This window comes from Lithobates pipiens, unplaced genomic scaffold, assembly GCF_037356315.1.
Source record: "Lithobates pipiens isolate NorthernLeopardFrog02 unplaced genomic scaffold, aLitPip1_a1.2 Scaffold_1, whole genome shotgun sequence".
Classification (NCBI taxonomy): Eukaryota; Metazoa; Chordata; class Amphibia; order Anura; family Ranidae; genus Lithobates; species Lithobates pipiens.
Window position 1 is genome coordinate 53444283 of NW_027507685.1, and position 17754 is coordinate 53462036.

General features: G+C 42.0%; 1 protein-coding gene across 2 annotated transcripts in view; it reads right to left on the minus strand.

The window, feature by feature from the left end:
* Window positions 1–17754, minus strand: part of DOCK11 (dedicator of cytokinesis 11) — a 551771-nt gene that overhangs the window by 195787 nt on the left and 338230 nt on the right. For both annotated transcript variants that reach the window (XM_077493986.1, XM_077493985.1), the window contains 2 exons: window positions 16733–16790; window positions 14894–15000 (listed from right to left, as the gene is read on the minus strand). In XM_077493986.1, the coding sequence (XP_077350112.1) occupies window positions 14894–15000; window positions 16733–16790 (165 nt within the window). The remainder of the gene's footprint in view (window positions 1–14893; window positions 15001–16732; window positions 16791–17754) is intronic.

A 17754-nucleotide genomic window follows, 5' to 3' on the forward strand; every position in this document is an offset into this window, starting at 1 on the left:
CAATCGGATTTTGTTGTCAGAAAATTTTAGATCCAGCTCTCAAACTTTCTCCATCGGAAATTCCGACAGAAAAAGTCCGATAGATCCCACACACGATCAGATTTTCCGACAACATAATCCGATCAGACTTTTTCCGTCGGAATGTCCGACCGTGTGTATGGGGCATTACAGTTTTTCTTTTTAAAATCTACTACATAAAATAAGAATAAAAGACGATAAAAAAAAAACATGTTGCAGAATGAGACCCTCACTCTCTGTGGGGAAGCAGTGATCTCTTTTCAGAGGTCTGTAATAAAACCTGGTGAGTCAAAGCCAGAGCTCTCCAATCAGTGGGGACCATGAGCTTTGCTAACTGCAGAGATGAGGCTGACTCAGTATGAAGCACGTTGGATTTCTGCAATAAGACCACTTGTTTCTCACAATCAGCATGGGTCTCACTCTGTAGCTGCTGGCAGGGACAGGCTTTTCTACTAAGGCTGTGGCTGCTTAAGAGAGAACATTTAAAAAAACATAAACATCTTTTTTTTCTAATGCATCTGAAATGTATTTAGCTGATTAAAACTGAGGGTTCCGTTGGGATTAAAGGGTATTTTGCAAAATATTGTTAGCAGTTCAAAAAATGATTTAATTGTATTTGTGGAATAGAGTCACTCTTTAATATACACAGTGAATTATATGAGACATTTGGATACTGATATTTACAGAATATAAAGTGTATATGGCTGGGTAGGCCTGTTAAACAGTAGGGGTGCATTCTCTGTAATATGTTATACCAGAGGCATAAATAATGAATACATGGTACTGTAGTTCTGTGCTATCTGCAACACATATGACTGTTTTGTGATGATTAATGACTTACCTGAAGTCTGTGACAGCCACATCATTCAGTAAGCATCTTCTTCTATGTTTACAGTGGGCTATGGCAGGTATACACACTGCCTATTAGCAGAGACAGATTGGGAGAGATTTTGTGACAACATTAAGGCCCCTTTCAGACTTCTGCACTGCAGTAACATGCATTACTTTGTCATGTGTTGCAGTATCATTACTTTAGTATGGCACCACAACACACAGTAGAGTCTGTACCAATGGATCTGAACTGCATTACACCACAAAAAACATGCAATGTTATTAAAAGTGCTGCGAACCCTCTCCTCATCATCTTTGGTTATTGGGACCCCCTCCTACTTCCGTGGTCTCCCACAAGAAGTTGCGTGCCTTCCAACTGCACGCCTTACAAACCGTCCCACAAAGACTGGGCTCTACTCTGCTTGCTACTAGCCAGGAAATCTATTCTAAAAAGCTGGACTTCATCTCTTCCCCCCTCCATCGCTCAGACGCAGAAAGACCTCCTTTCACTCCTCTACAAGGACCGTTGTAACGCAAATTTTCGGGACGAAAAAGCGAAGTCTCGCTTCTATGCGCTATGGCTTCCCTTCATATCGACCACTCTCCCACCGGTGGACATTATCAATTTGGACCACTTCACCTTCTTCTACTATGGCGCTCAACAACCGTTCTGGGGGTCAGTTTCCCCCCCCCCCCTCTACTGTCTAATTTGCACTCAACAGCCCACTACCCCCCGGGACTGCCCTATGGAACCTCCCACCCCTGGGACTAGGCGCGAGAACCCCTGGCTCCTTGCCCTCTCCCCCTCCTTTCACCCCCTTTTGCCTCTTCATGTATGTGTCCCCCTCTCCCCTCCCCCCCCCTTTTTTCTCTCTTTTCTTTTTCTTATTATTTCTCTTCTCTACATTCAATTGCTTTCCCTGACCCTATGTTAGGTTTCTTTACTTAATCTTGGGAAATTACATTTTCCTGGTTAACTATATATTGCTATCGCAACAAACTCTTGCCTCAGGATCCATCCAGTTACTGTCAGATTGATGCTCTGTTTTACTTGATTCATTACTTTCTATTTGGTTCTTCTATTTCAGGATGTGATATACGATTAATTTGTTGCAGCCATAATCTGCTCTCATTTCTCTTTGCGCACCTCATCTGCGATGTTGGTCCTACTGTACTGTACTTATCTTTGTTGCACATGTGATATTATGTCTGCTTCATTTCTCAATAAATACTCTTTAAAAAATAAAAATAAAAAAAAGTGCTGCGAATGACAGCTCTGGTCTGAGCTGCCAGAGCTGTTTTCTTAAAAGAATATAACTTTCAGGGAGGGCTTAAAAAAAAGTTAGCTTAAAGTAGTTCTATGCATTAAGATAAAATGCCTTCTGTGTGCAGCAGTCCCCTTCAGCCCCATAAGCCCTTGTACACGCGGTCGGAGATTCCGACAACCAAATCCGTCGGATTTCGTCCGACGGATCTTGTCCGAAACTGTTGCATACACACGGTCGGACAAAGTTGTCGGAAAATCCGATCTTTCAGAACGTGATGACGTAATTTCATTACGATGGGACTACGTTCAGGCTAGTAGCCAATAGCTTTGATGTAGGAATTTGATCTGAGCATGCGTGGCACTTTGTCCGATCGGAATTCTCTACACATGATCGGAGTATGTCCGATCGAAGCATTTTGTCGGAAAATATTTCCGGCAAGTTGGAAAATTTGGTCCAACGGATATTCCGACGGAAACAGTCCAATGCAGACCACACACAGTCGTAATATCCAACAAAACGCTCTGATGGGACACATTCCGTCGGAATCTCCGACCGTGTGTACAAGAGCTAATACTTACCCATCTCTATCCAGCGATGTTGCATGAGAGTCTCAATTGTGCAACCTGTCTGTGTGAGGCTGGGACCTAACGTGGATATTGCTTGATCTAGTGCCTTCTCGTTACACCAGCCATTAGGACAAGGTCCTTCTACTATTAAGCCCCCACTTTCAAGGATTCCATCTGTGGTCCTCAGTGGGTCTGGATCTCTTCCACACACTCTGAGGTTCCCTGAATTGTATTGTATTGAATTCTTACAACAACTTGTACCTACAACTGAACTTCCATTTGCTTGATGTGGATGAAGAGGGTGGCAACCCCCTATGGCAATGTCATGTGTTGATTTTAATCTACATTGAGTGCATATATTCAACTGAAACAACTAGAGTAGTTATTTTACCTAGACTCTGAGGAAGGAGGCTTTAAACATACTCTGAAACGCGTCGGGTGAAGGATATTTCATGCACACTATCATCTTGTCTAAGTTGTATCATCAGTTGTTGTTGTAAACTCAATGTTATTCTTTTTAACTATGTGTTATTAAAGAGGAAGTCAACCTAATTTTTTTAATTTTTTTTTAAACGGCAGCTACAAATACTGCAGCTGCTGACTTTTAATAAATGGACACTTACCTTTCCTGTAGTCCAGCGATGTCGGCAGCTGAAGCCGAGCAATCACTCGGCTCTCGGCTGCTGCAGGTGCCATTCTCGGTGAGGGAATCAGGAAGTGAAGCATTGCAGCTTCACTTCCCGGTTCCCTACTGTGCATGCGCGAGTCGCACAGTGCAATGAGAATGGTCCACGCTGTCTCTAGGACCCTTGTGTGTCCCAGCAGAGAGCACGGTGGGACAGGTATGGTCGCCATGGCAACTGACTGAGCATGTGTACCACCCGATCGAGTTCCGGTGGTTGAGCTGTTGGTCTTCCGGGTCCCACAGAGTCCCTTCTGACATCCGGACGTATGGTCACTAAGGACGCTGTATAGTGTCTCCAAGGAGGTGTGGCAGCATAGGAGGCGGTGGATGTGTTTTCCTAATCACAGCGGATATCTGACCAGCCATCAGATTAGCGGCTGCTCCAGAATTACTCCTTGCCTTCACCGCTCATAGTGTATTTTACCATCAAGCCCCCTGCTTTCGGATTGAGATGAGCTAAGGTTACTAAGTCAGGTTAACCCCTTGCTTTCATCTTTAAAGGTGGTATTGCTTCTAAATTTTTGCTGCATTCCTGTGATGAGCTTTTCATTGCTTCTGACTGCTTATTGTTTTTATATTAGACTGTATTGTTCCTGTGCATTGCATTATATTAAATTAATTTTAAATACTAATTTTATTTTTTGTCTGGTCCCATTGAGCGCTGTTATATGCATAAGACTCTAATTGAATAAAAACCTGTGCCCTGTTCCACTAAGGGAACCTCTGATAACACCAACTGGGATAATAGATGATCCAGAGCTAGAAAGAGAGACTTCTTTTTCTCTGGATCCTTGGGAACATTTGACCTTAGAAAACGAGGAGGCAGAAACTCTCAGAACTCTAGTTGTAACCTAGAGAAACTGCAGAAGCCACCCATCTGTCTTGGCATTGTTCCTGCCAGATTTTTGCCCTTGGGTTCTTCCCCTTGAACCTGACTGTTGCCGTCGAGACTGCCTAGAGGCTGATGCCTCTGGCACAGGAGAGGCAGCATGCTTAAAGGAGAAATGTTTGAACTTCTTCATTACTGGAAAGAGAGCTTTTCCCATTAGAGATCCTTTGGATGTATTTATCCAGATCATCTCCAAATAGCCGTTCACCATGAAAGGGGAAACTGGCTAAGAGCTTCTTACACGGTGCTTCGGCGGACCAATTTTTCAGCCATAGAACTCTGCATGAATGCACTAGTCCCAGCATAAGCCGTGAGGCTTGGAATCTTTCATAGCATCTACTGTTAAACATAGTGCGTCTGATACACCAGCCCATTGCTGGGCCTGCTGATCAGGCAGAATTTTAAGTATCTCCACAAACTGTTCCTTAATGGACTGGGATACACCAATTGCCACAAGACCTGGCTGTGCTACTGAACTTGCTAAAGACATATTGCTTTTAGAAAGAAGTTTCAACTTGTTATCTGTTGGATCCTTTAACATCAGTGCATTATCCACCGGACATGGGAAATTCTTCTTCACTGAGGCGATTGCAGCATCAATTGCTGGAACCCCCCATTTTTTTTGGAGCATAATATTATTTATCCGGATGTTCCCATTCAGAATACATAAGCTTTTTTAGCCATGCATGAATAGGAAAAGCATCCCCAGATGGGGGCGCTTTTAATGAACCCAAATTAGAGGTGGGTTCCTCAAGAGCCTACGCTGCAGGCAGCAAAAAAGGGTTAAGCAAACCAATTCAGTAAGAGAGTGCACAAGCAACCTGTCTTGTGATGCTACTCCCTCTATATTAGAATCCTCAGAAGAGGATAAATAAGTATCTTCCAAATCTTTAGGTTTGATCCCACTATGGAGAGATATCATAGCATCAATCTTCTTTCCCAAATTACAAATGGTAGAAGAAAAAACCTCTTTTGTGATGTATACAAGAACTGAAGTGTCTAGTGCAGCTGCAACAACAGTTTCCCCCGATGGCTCAATCTGACCAGACGCATCCCTCTCAGAGGAGGATGACATTCTTTTGGAAATGGATTTAGTTTGTTGTGAAACCATTGACCCTTTAGAGGATTCCTGGTCCCTTTACCACTCATAGCCTAAAGCACAAAGCAGAGGCCTTACCAAAAAGAATGTATACTGCTAGGTTATAGTCCAACGCTATAAGCTGCTATTAATACCTAGCCTGGTAAATTATAATGTGTCAAAGGGAATGCCTGTGTCACCGACCTGAATCAAGCCATCCCCCTGCTCATCTGTCCCTCCACAGCCAGCAGCAGCTACACACACAGTGCTTTAACAACTTCCTCCACATGTGGCCAGCATCTGACACAGTTAGCCATGCCCCACGTGCTAATTACGGCCCCCCCTTTCCTTTAAAAGAAAGTGTCTTCCCGCTGTGTCCAGCATCAGGCGGTGAGTGCTCAATATAGCCCCCAGTGGTGACACATAGGCATGACAACATTATAACTTAAAAGGACAAATTCTTAAGAAAATCTCCACTTACCTTTCCTCGCTGCAGGGTTATCTGAGATAAACCCAATCTGCACCATCCAAACCTTCAGGAACAGGGGAACCTAGACGTTACCCACAATCCTGGACCTGCAACAGCACCCTGCCAGTAAAAAACTTTATGGCCTTACTACCAAAAAGTACTGGATCCCAGGGTCCAGCTCTCTAAAAGGAGAAGCGTTTGCAAGCAAAACCGCGTTTCTTCGGACATGAGGCCCAGGTACCATTCCTTTAGCCCATGAAAGGACATCTGGCTAGCCCCAGCAACGATTGCTTCCAGTGGAGCTCAGCACAGCACATCTTTACTCGTGACCAACACCTTAGACACTGGCGAAAAAACTGAGGACTACCAGTAGTGGGAGGGGTTATATATGGAGTGCACTTCTTGCCTTAGAGCGTGCCAGTGTCCATCACCTATCAGTGGCCCTACTACCCACATTGTAAGTACTATGGCTCTGTGTCCCCTGATGCAAGAAAAGAAAAAAAGGTTAAAGCAGATCTCCACCCAAAAGGGGAAGTGCTGCTTATTTGCCTCCTTCCCCCTCCACTGTCACATTTGCCGCAAGGCTTCACTGCCGGTTTCCCTTACCTGAAATGGCAGCAGCAGCACCCGAGAGCTGATTGAAAAATCAGCTCAGATGAAGACACCGCTCGATTCGTGGACAGGTAAGTGTCCTAATATTAAAAGTCAGCAGCTACAGTATTTTTTCTGACAGAGCTTGGAGCTCCGCTTTAACTTTAGTTAATATCAATGTCCCTGCACCACCTCAAAGGAATGAAGTTGATACAGAGGTCAGGAGCGTACATCACAAAGGCCTTTCATTTTTTGTGCTGCGTGGTTTATGGGGATCCATTTTATGCCAGTCCCAGGTGTCTTATCTGCCTGCTATTTGCTCATATATAAAAAAAAAAAAAGGAACAGATGAGGAGAGGCGAAAGGAGACAGCAGCATGAACCTTAAATAACCGTACTCTATATACTGCTAGATATTGTATATATATGACTCATATCCATTCACCCTAGAAAACAGCAAGGGACAGTCATTCTCCCTCCCACACCACTGTGATAAATATTTACAGTCTGAAACTATTCAGGAAAGGAAATGTGAACTTTGCGTGGAGTCATTAAGGGACATTCTCTGCGTACACTTATTTATTGGTAGTTCCATTGCAGTTTACATAAACTGTCTTAAAACCTTTGCACAATTTAGGACATTTATTAGTTTATTCATTAATGTGAACCTATAACATAATCACAGAATCTATAGCAGTGAGAAAGATGCACAGTAGGCACCATAATGGGTCACTTACAATGTAAACCCGCCACTCCCAGTGTGCTGGGGGGACCCCCCGAAAAGCTGAAACCTTCAAGTATGGTGGAAACAAACACCTTCCCCCATGTCTGCAATACTGCTGAACACGAGGACATGGCTTTGGTTTCAAACCTTATAAAAATATTGACTTTAAGAAAATCTAAACAGTACAATTTCAGAATTATTTTGGCTTCTGTAATGATGTTGCAGGCTACTACAAATTGGCTCTAAATGACACTAAACTCAGATTTTCAGAAAATTCAAGTACAGGTTGTGCTCATTAGTTTACATATCCTGGCAGAATTTATGATTTCTTGGCCATTTTTCAGAGAATATGAATGATAACACAAAAACATTTCTTTCGCTCATGGTTAGTGTTTGGCTGAAGCCATTTATTATCAATCAACTGTGTTTACTTTTTTTTAAATCATAATCACAACAAACTACCCAAATGACCCTGATCAAAAGTTTACATACCCTGGTGATTTGGGCCTGATAACACACACACACAAGTTGACACAAATGGGGTTTGAATGGCTATTAATGTGTGTGTGTGTGTGTGTGTAAAAGGTCAATGATTTTCAGCAATCCTGACAGACCCTCGCATCTTTCAACCAGTGCTGCACTGATGTTTCTGGATTCTGAGTCATGGGGGAAAGCAAAAGGATTGTCAAAGTATCTGTGGGAAAAGGTAGTTTAACTGTATAAAACAGGAAAGGGATATAAAAAGATATCCCAGGAATTGAGAATGCCAATTAGCAGTGTTCAAACTCTAACCAAGAAGTGGAAAATTAGGGGTTCCGTTGAAACCAAACTGAGCTCAGGTAGACCAACAAAAATTTCAGCCACAACTGGCAGGAAAATTGGTCGAGATACAAAGAAAAACCCACAAATAACTTCAGATCAAATACAAGACTCTCTGAAAACATGTGGTGTGGCTGTTTCAGGATGCACTTGAAAAAAGATGGGCTGCATGGTCAAGACGCCAGAAAAAAGCCATTACTAAGCAAATGCCACAATTCATCCCACTTACAATATGCCAAAGAGCACAGAGACAAGCCTCAAACCTTCTGGAACAAAGTCATTTGGAGTAATGAGACCAAAATGTAGCTTTTTGGCCACAACCATAATAGCTACATTTGGAGGCCTATGATGAATAGTACACCATTCCTACTATGAAACACGGAGGTGGATCACAGATGTTTTGGGGGTGTGTGAGTTACAAAGGCACAGAAAATTTGGTCAAAATTGATGGCAAGATGAATGCAGTATGTTATCAAAAAATACTGGAGGAACATTTGCATCCATCAGCCTAGAAGCTGCACATAGGATGTACTTGGACATTCCAACATGACAATGATCCAAAACACAAGGCCAAGTCGACCTGTCATTGTATACAGCAGAAAAAAGGGAAGGTTCTGGAGTGGCCATCTCGGTCTCCGGACCTCAATATCATTGAGCCACGCTGGGGAGATGTCAAACGTGCAGTTCATGCAAGACAGCCCAAGAATTTACAGGAACTGGAGGCTTTTTGCCAAGAGGAATGGGCAGCTTTACCATCTGAGAAGATAAAGAGCCTCCTCAACAAATACCACAAAGGACTTCAATCTGTCATTGATATTAAAGGGGGCTATACACTGTATTAAGAACTGGGGTATGTAAACTTTTGATCAGGGTCATTTGGGTAGTTTCTGTTGTGATTGTGATTTAAAAAGATTAAACACAGTTGATTGATAATAAATGGCTTCAGCCAAACACTAACCATGAGTGAAAGAAAAGTTTTTGTGTTATCATTCATATTCTCTGAAAAATGGCCAAGAAATCATAAATTCTGCCAAGGTATGTAAACTTAAGCACAACTGTATGTATTTTTAACTAAAAAGGGGCCTTTTTTATTCTAAGCCTACCGCAAACCTGGAAATTACTTTTTTCTTTTTTTTGCTGCTGCTGCAATCCAATTTCCTGTTAGAGGGTGGCTACAATTGTTCTCCATGGTCCCACTGTATGTAAGAACTTAGCCACCCTCTCTCTCATCCTCTCTCAAAAGTAAGAAACAATTTAATGAAAAAGAGATTACAGGACCATTAGGTATTGGATGTGCATGGATTATTTTTGGAGAACAAGGATATTGTTTAGTGTTCATGTAAAGAATAATTCCACTTTTGTCAAGGAAAAAAAACAAAAAACAATCCCCTCTGGGTGGTCAAGGTACATTACAAAGATTTTAACAAACTTTGTTGCCATTTCCTACCTGTTTCTACTCTGAAGAAAAATCTGTTTGTTCTATTGATTATTGATTATTAATCATTCATTGATTAGCTGATGAACCTGCAGTTTTCCAATGTGGAAAGCTGCAAGGTCTGCATTCTTTTAGAAGTGATTAACCTTTTAGGAATCCCTCACCAAAAATGACATTTTTGTTCAGGTCGGATGCCTAAAATCTGACTTGTATCTTAGTACAGACCAGCAGGAAATTACATTTCTGGAGGTGTTGCATACACCAACTGTGAAAAAAAAATGGCCCCAGGTTGCCATGTTGCATTGAATTTTACAGAAAATGACAGCACTGCACATTATAAAAGTTAAAGCACTTTTTAATATAATTAACTACCTTCGCCCGCCATATAGACAAATGAAAGCAGGTGGAGGCTCTCTTGTTCTGGAACAGTGAAGCTGTCACCTCAGTCCCACGTGGGCGTGCAGCAATCGCAGGTGCACTGTGTGCCTGGGAAACTGTGTAAACTCGATCTCAGTAAAGAGGCAAAAAAGTGGCTCTTTACCCATGTGATCAGCTGTGTCCAATCACAACTGATCACATGTAAACAAGGAAATGCTGGTTATCAGCTCTCCTCGCCTTACACTGACGTAGTGTGAGGAGAGGAGAGGCAATCAGTGGCCTCCCCTCACAGGGGAGACCTGTACAACTAATCAGTGCCCTGATCAGTGCAGCCTCTACAGTGCCCAGTAGTGATGCCAGTCAGTGCCGCCCGCCTATCAGTGCTGCATATTAGTGCCGCCTCATCAGTGCCCTTCAGTGCCGCCTCATCAGTGCCCATCAGTGCACCCTCATTAGCGCACATCAGTGAAGGAAAAAAACATTACTTATTTACAAAATTTTCTGACAGAAACAAAGAAAAACGTTTTTTTCCCCACATTTTATGGTCTTTTGCATGACCACACAATTGTCATTCAAAGTGTGAAGCTGAAAATTCGCCTGGGCAGGAAGGGGGTAAAAGTGCCCAGTATTAAAGCGGTTAAAATACAATATGACTTGTGTTGCAATTATATATATAATGTTATTATTTTTTTGCTATTTTTTTTACCGTTTACCTTTTAGGTCGATCAAGGTAAAGAATAAATGTACATGCCTATATGTATAGTAGTACCCAACCCTGGAACTGGAGTTTTTATTACATGTTGACAAGACAAGGCAACCACAAAGAAGGAAAAGTTAATATTTTTCATTATGGTTTTGTTTAAACATGTGCTTATAAAATAATGTGGTAAAAATGTGAGGCGGTTGTATGTGAACAAAGGAGGCACACCGCGATCAACATGTTATATTTAAAGTGCAACTGCAGTCATTCAAAATCCTTACAAAGTAAGGCCGCGTACACACGGGCGGACTGTTCGCCCAACTTTGTCCGCTGAACAGTGTTTGGGCGGACAGTCCGCTCGTGTGTGGGCTTTCAGCGGACAGTTTCAGCGGACAGTTTGACGAACAAGGTTTTTCGGAAATTCCGTAAAACTGTCCGCTGAAACCTTGTTTCAGCGAACAGTCCGCTCGTGTGTAGGCTTGTTCGTCAAACAAAGTTGCGCGCATGCTCAGAAAGGATTTTCACGCTGAAAGTTATAATGCAGTGTATAGGACGTCGTATTTTTCGTCCCGTCGTACGTGCCGTTCACGTCATCGCGCACGGTTTCAGCAAACTGTTCGTTCGTCGTGTGTGGCCATGTCCGTCCATGCTAATTTTGAGCGGACTGTTTGCCGAAACTGTTTGACGGACAAAGTTGGGCGAACAGTCCGCCCGTGTGTACGCGGCCTGACAGTGTTATTTTTTTTAACAGAACTAATTAAAATAAATGGCAACGCATTCATGTTACTACTGTGCACTACATTCTTCCTTTCAGGTCTCCAGCACCCATGTAAAATCTGGTGGATGCCTACTGGTGGAGGACAAATTACAGCACTGGATGGCCTGTTAGTCTAATACATATACTGTACCTCTAAAGTTACCCTCTATTTAGCTTAGATTAAATGTGAGAAAGAGCAGTAAAGCACAACTGCTATGTAACATTGCAAAGCAGGAAGCAGAGCCTGAATACATAATAAGCAGATATGGCCATACCCATGTACGCATACAACATAATTACAAACTATACATTTAGACATAGACTTTGTGACTTTAACAGTTCACAGACTGTTATTATGAAGGAACTGTTCTTTAAAAAAGAAGGATGGCTAACATTATTTTGACCATGCTTCTCATGTAGGTCACAGGAATGCAAAATACTTTTGCTTTCCTGTGACCTAGAATTAGTCGACAGTGAGCTAAAGTCCGCTGTTGGCTAACATCACAGAGCTTCTCCAGGCTCTGGAAGGATCACGGTAACAATGTTGAGATAAACCCAGATGCTTGAATGGTAGCTTGTTAAGCCTCTCAGCATGCCGCTCAGAGCCTGAGCCAGCCACTCCCACCCCTCCCCAACGTGGAGCTCCAGTGAGTGCTGGGGGGACAGAGCAGAGAGCCAGTGACTGACAGTCACCACTTTCTGCTCAGAGCTAATCAAGAATTGAGCGATCGGTCATGTAAATATATAACTGGTAAATCACTGCGTAGCAACTCAAAAACCCCAGTAAATTGGAGCCAGCCTGCACACCTTCTCCACACAAACACATATTTTAACAATTGCAAAGAACATTTAGTGAAGTGCTCCACAATTATAAATCAGAAAAAACTCAATTAAATTAGTGTTAAAGTGTTACTAAACCGACAACAGTAAAGTTAGTCTGTATATGCAGTAAAGCATGCTTGTTATATTCACTGCAGAACCTAAGGGGATAAAGTGGTTGTAAACCCTTACAAGCCACTTTGACCTACAGGTAAGCCTAGATTAAGGCTTACCTGTAGGTCCAAGAAATATCTCCTAAATCTACACGGTTTAGGAGATATTTGCCAAAATATAGGCACTACTGTCTACTGCGCATTCGCCGTAGACAGCGGCGTGCAGCGGCGTGCAGGCAGCGGAGCAGCGAGACCCACCAAAAAGATGGATGCTCTGGACTACAGGGGACAGCGGTGACTTCGCTGGCTCCTGTGTCAGGTAAGTGACACATAATGGACTACTATGCGATGCATAGTAGTCCATTATGCTTTACCTTTGCAGAGAATCAAAGAGGAAGTAAACTCATCAGGGTTTACTTCCTCTTTAATCCCTCACATTGTGTAAAAAGACCCACATGCACTCTCACAAGAAAAAAAAACTCTCTAGCAGTGCACACCAAATTGAGCATGTGCAGCTTGTCCCCAAGTCTCTGTACTAGCCAGAGATGGTTTAGGGACTGTAGAAGAAGGGGGGATCAGAGAAGACAGAATCAGTGGCTTGGGGACAAGCTGCACATGCTCAGTTTGGTGTGTATTGCTAGAGAGTATTTTTTTTCCCTTGGGAGAGTGCATTTGATCAGCACAGGGCAAATCATCACTGTCAAGACAGAGGGTCAGGGGTCTTGCAGCCTCACAGGACAGTCAGAGGAGAATGAAAACTCCTCCCACAAGCTTTCACCAGACTCTGATAGAAATCACAAGACTGCTATATACTGCTGATGAGAAAAGGTATTTAACAGTTTATATTTACTAAAACTATTGCATTTCCATGTCCTGTGTACTGTGGGAGACCAGATATAGTGACTGCAGGGTCCTGGGTTTAGTAACAATTTAATAATAAGCAGTGAATACAGCATAAACTGCAAATAATTGTACTCAAATAAATTATAAATGCATAAACATAAATTACAAACAATTTGGCTCAATTATAACAATGAGTGTATGCAATTTAAACAAAGCTCTATATACAATGTTATGATGTGATTGTTTTTACTCCTTTGTTGCATATTAGACTAAGAAAATGTGTGTATTATACAGTATGCCACACACAAAAGTGCCACAGTGTTCATCAATCAAAACTGTATGCGTTTCACAGTCTCTTCTCGACCACAACTGCCACCTTATCCTCCACTTGCACTAAATACTGTATCTGCAAAGTCAGACACTTACACTCTCTGGTAGACCTCTAAAACTACAGGAGGTGAAAAATAGTCTCATTAGAACAGCACCACGACCAGCAATTGGTGCTCATAGTGACGTCATTTAAACAACCCATCGGGAGGATGGGAGTGTTCTATATGTAAATGAACCCACTGAGGATGCCAGCTGTTTGGTATGCATGCCAAGTCTGAGATACAGTAGCTACACTGTAAGTGCAATTGGATTTGTTCAGAAAATAGCATTTAAAGGGCATTAGATCTTCCCCTTTTTGTGTGTTTATATGCTACTATCGAGCATTGAGGAGATGGTGATATAGTGGAAGAGGAGATTTCACCACATGGTTGTTTGCAATCCTTAACAAGACAGTTCCAAGTATTACCTAGAGTCCAGCCTTTATTTGTTAGAGTATTTAAAACTACTGGTACTTCTAATGTCTCGTACACGCGATCAGACATTCTGACAAGAAAATCCATGGATTTTTTCTGACGGATGTTGGCTCAAACTTGTCTTGCATACACACGGTCACACAAATCTTGTCGGAAATTCCAAACGTTAAGAACACGGTGACATACAACATTTACGACGAGCCGAGAACAATGAAGGTCAATAGCCAGTGCGGCTCTTCTGCTTAAATCCGAGCATGTGTGGAACTTTGTGCTTCGGAATTGTGTACACACGATCGGAATTTACTACAACAAATTGTGTTGTCGGAAAATTTGAGATCCAGATCTCAAATTTTGTGTGATGGAAATTCCGATGGAAAATGTCTGATGGAGCCTACACACGGTCTGAATTTCCGACAACAAGCTCCCATTGAACATTTTCCGTTGGAAAATCTGAGCGTGTGTACAGGGCATAAACACTCCCCTTTCCCCCAGGCTGACAGTGTTGCTGTTCAAAGGTGCTCCCCATGTTCATTTATCCAGAGTGGGGGCATTCTACTACAGAAGGCATGTTACTGACCATATCACCAGAAGAAACAGAGGCAAAAAGCCTAAAAAAAGAAAACTAATAGAGCTACCACATCTAAGGATTGGTAAGCAGCAATATATACAATTTTTGCTTTTGGGTTTAATACTGCTTTAAGTGCAGTATTATCAAACTCAAATTGCAATGATGCCCAAAAAATAAATAATACTCTTGAGAGAAGTACTGAGTCAGGGAGTTGTGATGTTTTCGGGAAGGTATGTACAGCATCCTACCAGCCCATCCCACCAGCCATGATGTCTGTATTGCATAGAGAAGCACAGGGACACTGTGGTGATTTCACTTGGTCTAAAATAAGTTACGTAATTAAAACAGAAATGTTTTATTAAAAAATGTCATTACTATATAGATGAGGGGGGAAATGAAGAACTAAGGAAGGGAAAATATAAGCAGATTTAGGTAAAGAATGTGTGTCTTAAAAACCCCCAAAAAACAGCAAACATTTCCATGCTACCCAGATTCATCAAGAACAATACTTAATATGAAAAGGCATTCTGATAACTTTACCTCACTGTAGTAGACATCTAGCATGCCTGCATCTTCTTTCATTGCCGCTTCCTCATCTATGTTGGGAGTGATCTTCTTAAGAACAGAACAACCAGTGTGGAAGAGTTCTGAAAACAGATAATGACATTAATCTATGTGGGTTTGTATTTATCTAGCTATCAAAATATCAATTTATTCACATACCATATATATGCTAACAACATACCATCATACAGTGCTTTGAAAAAGTATTTGCCCCTTCCTGATTTTGTATTCTTTTGCATTTGTGACAAATAAATGATTCAGATCATCAAACAAATGTTAATATCACACAAAGATAACCTCAAGTAAATATAAAATGCAGTTTTTAAATGATGATTTCATTTATTAAGGGAAAAAAACTGTCCAACCCTGCCTGGCTATATGTGAAAAAGTACCACCCCCCCGCCCCCTTTGCTAAATAATGAATGAAATTTGAAAAAAAACACCCCCCTTTGCTAAATAATGAATGAAATTCGAAAAAAACACACATTTCTGGAAAACTAAGTTAAATTTCACTTGCCACACCCAGGCCTGATTACTGCCAGACCTGTTGAATCAAGAAATCACTTAAATAGAAGCTGTCTGACAAAGTGAAGAACACTAAAAGATCTCAAAAAGCAACACATCATGCCGCGACCTAAAGAAATTCAAGAAAAGATAAGAAGCAAAGTCATTGACATGTATCAGTATAGAAAGGGTTACAAAGCCATTTCTAAAGCTTTGGGACTCCAGCCAATCATGGTGAGAGCCATTATCCACAAATGGAGAAAACTTGGAACGGTGGTGAACCTTCCTAGGAGAGGCCGGTCTACCAAAATTACTCCAAGAGCACAACGAGGACTCATCCAGGAGGTCATAAAAGGATGCAGAACATTATCTAAAGAATTGAAAGCCTCACTTACCTCAGTTAGGGTCAGTGTTCATGATTGAACAATAAGAAAGAGAATGGGCAAAAATTATGTCTATGGGAGAGTTCCAAGGCCAAAGCCACTGCTGGCCAAAAAGAACACAAAGGCATTGGCCACAAAACATTTTGATTTATCTCTAAGACTTTTGGGCAAATATTCTGTGGACTGATGAGACAAAAGTTGAGTTTTTTGGAAAGTGGAACGTCATACCAACAGTCACATAAGGAAGTGGTAGTGTAATAGTCTGGAGCTGCTCTGCAGCTTCAGGACCTGGACCACTTGCCATAACTGACGGAACCAAGAATTCTGCTCTCTACCAGAAAATCCTGAAGGACAATGTCCGGCCATCAATTCCTGACCTCAAGCTCAAACACACTTGGGTTATGCAGCAGGACAATGATCTCAAACACACCAGCAAGTTTACCTTTGAATGGCTCAAAAACGAAAACAAAATGAAGGTTATGGAGTGTCCTAGTCAAAGTCTGGACTTAGATCCTATTCAGATGCTGTGACCTTAAACAGGCCGTTGATGCTGGAAACCCTTCTGCAAACAAGAGTGCTCCAAAATTCCTCCACAGTGATGTGAAAGACTCATTGCCAGTTTTCACAAACTCTTTTTTTTTTTCACAGACGCTTGTTACCGCCAAGGGTGGTGCAACCAGTTACTAGGTTTAGGGTCAATTACTTTTTCACATAGGGTCAGACAGGTTTGGTCAGATTTTTTCCCTTAATAAATTAAATCATCATTTAAAAACTGCATGTTATATTTACTCAAGGTATCTTTGTGTAATATTAACATTTGTCTGATGATCTGTATCATTTATGTGTGACAAATATGCAAAAGAATACAAAATCAGGAAGGGGGCAAATACTTTTTCACAGCACTGTATATACAAACATTTTTACTTACTTTTTCGGTATAGGAATTCAGCAACCAAAGCAGCTACATGGATGGAGCACATTGCAGTCTGCAAATGAAAACAATTATATTAGGATTATATTGTATTATCTAATCAGTGATTTATCATAGCATATTTTTTTTTGCCATGACAGTAATATGTAAATGTGCTTTTTGGTAGGTGGTCTGTTGTTGTCAACATACCTTTAGCAATATTGTTAAAGTGTTACTAAACCTACAACAGTAAAATCTGTAATTATAATTCGGCAGGTTTATGTCAGGAACGTGCTGGCCATAGCGCAGCTGAAGCTCTGTGTCACATGCAAATGCACAGGTGCGGACCTGCTGATGACCATCTTACTGAACACATATGTGCATTAGCCATTGACACTGGTGCAGCAGCTGTACTAGTCTGATCTGTCTGATCTGCAGCTGTACCTGTATTCCTGTATCTGATTCTGCTGACCTCTATGTTTGATCCGGCTTGCTCTTGACTTCGCTTGAAATCTACCCACACTGTCCTTGGCCTGTCTCTGGACTTTGCTCTGCCTTCTGCTTATTTTCCTGATTTCGTGTTGCCAACTTTAGCCTGTACCCTGACAATTCCTTGCCTGCGTCTATGCCTGCATCTGACCGTCTACTGCCAACCTGGCTAGTTTGACCTCAAATCCAGTTGTTCATCTGCCCTGCCCAAACCTGCCTCGCTCCTGCTGATGCTTCTTCTACTGTGGGTCACCAGTCTTCCTGCACCTACTACCAGCCACTGTCTACCGCTGCTTGCAGGGTCTGCAGTTCCGCTGTCATCTACTGTTCCAGCTATCAGGCAAACTCTGGTGACGCACCTGCTACACATCACTACATCCAGTGGAAGACTACACAGGCACTCATACCTCCCTGGGCTCTCACGACCACTGTTGTGACACCAGTGGTCCCTGAGCCAGGGCTGTACAAGGGGCCTCCCTCTGGACGCCAGGCTCAGTCGCAAGGTATGTGACAGTTTACTTATATTATGAGAAGAATATGAGGCTGGAACA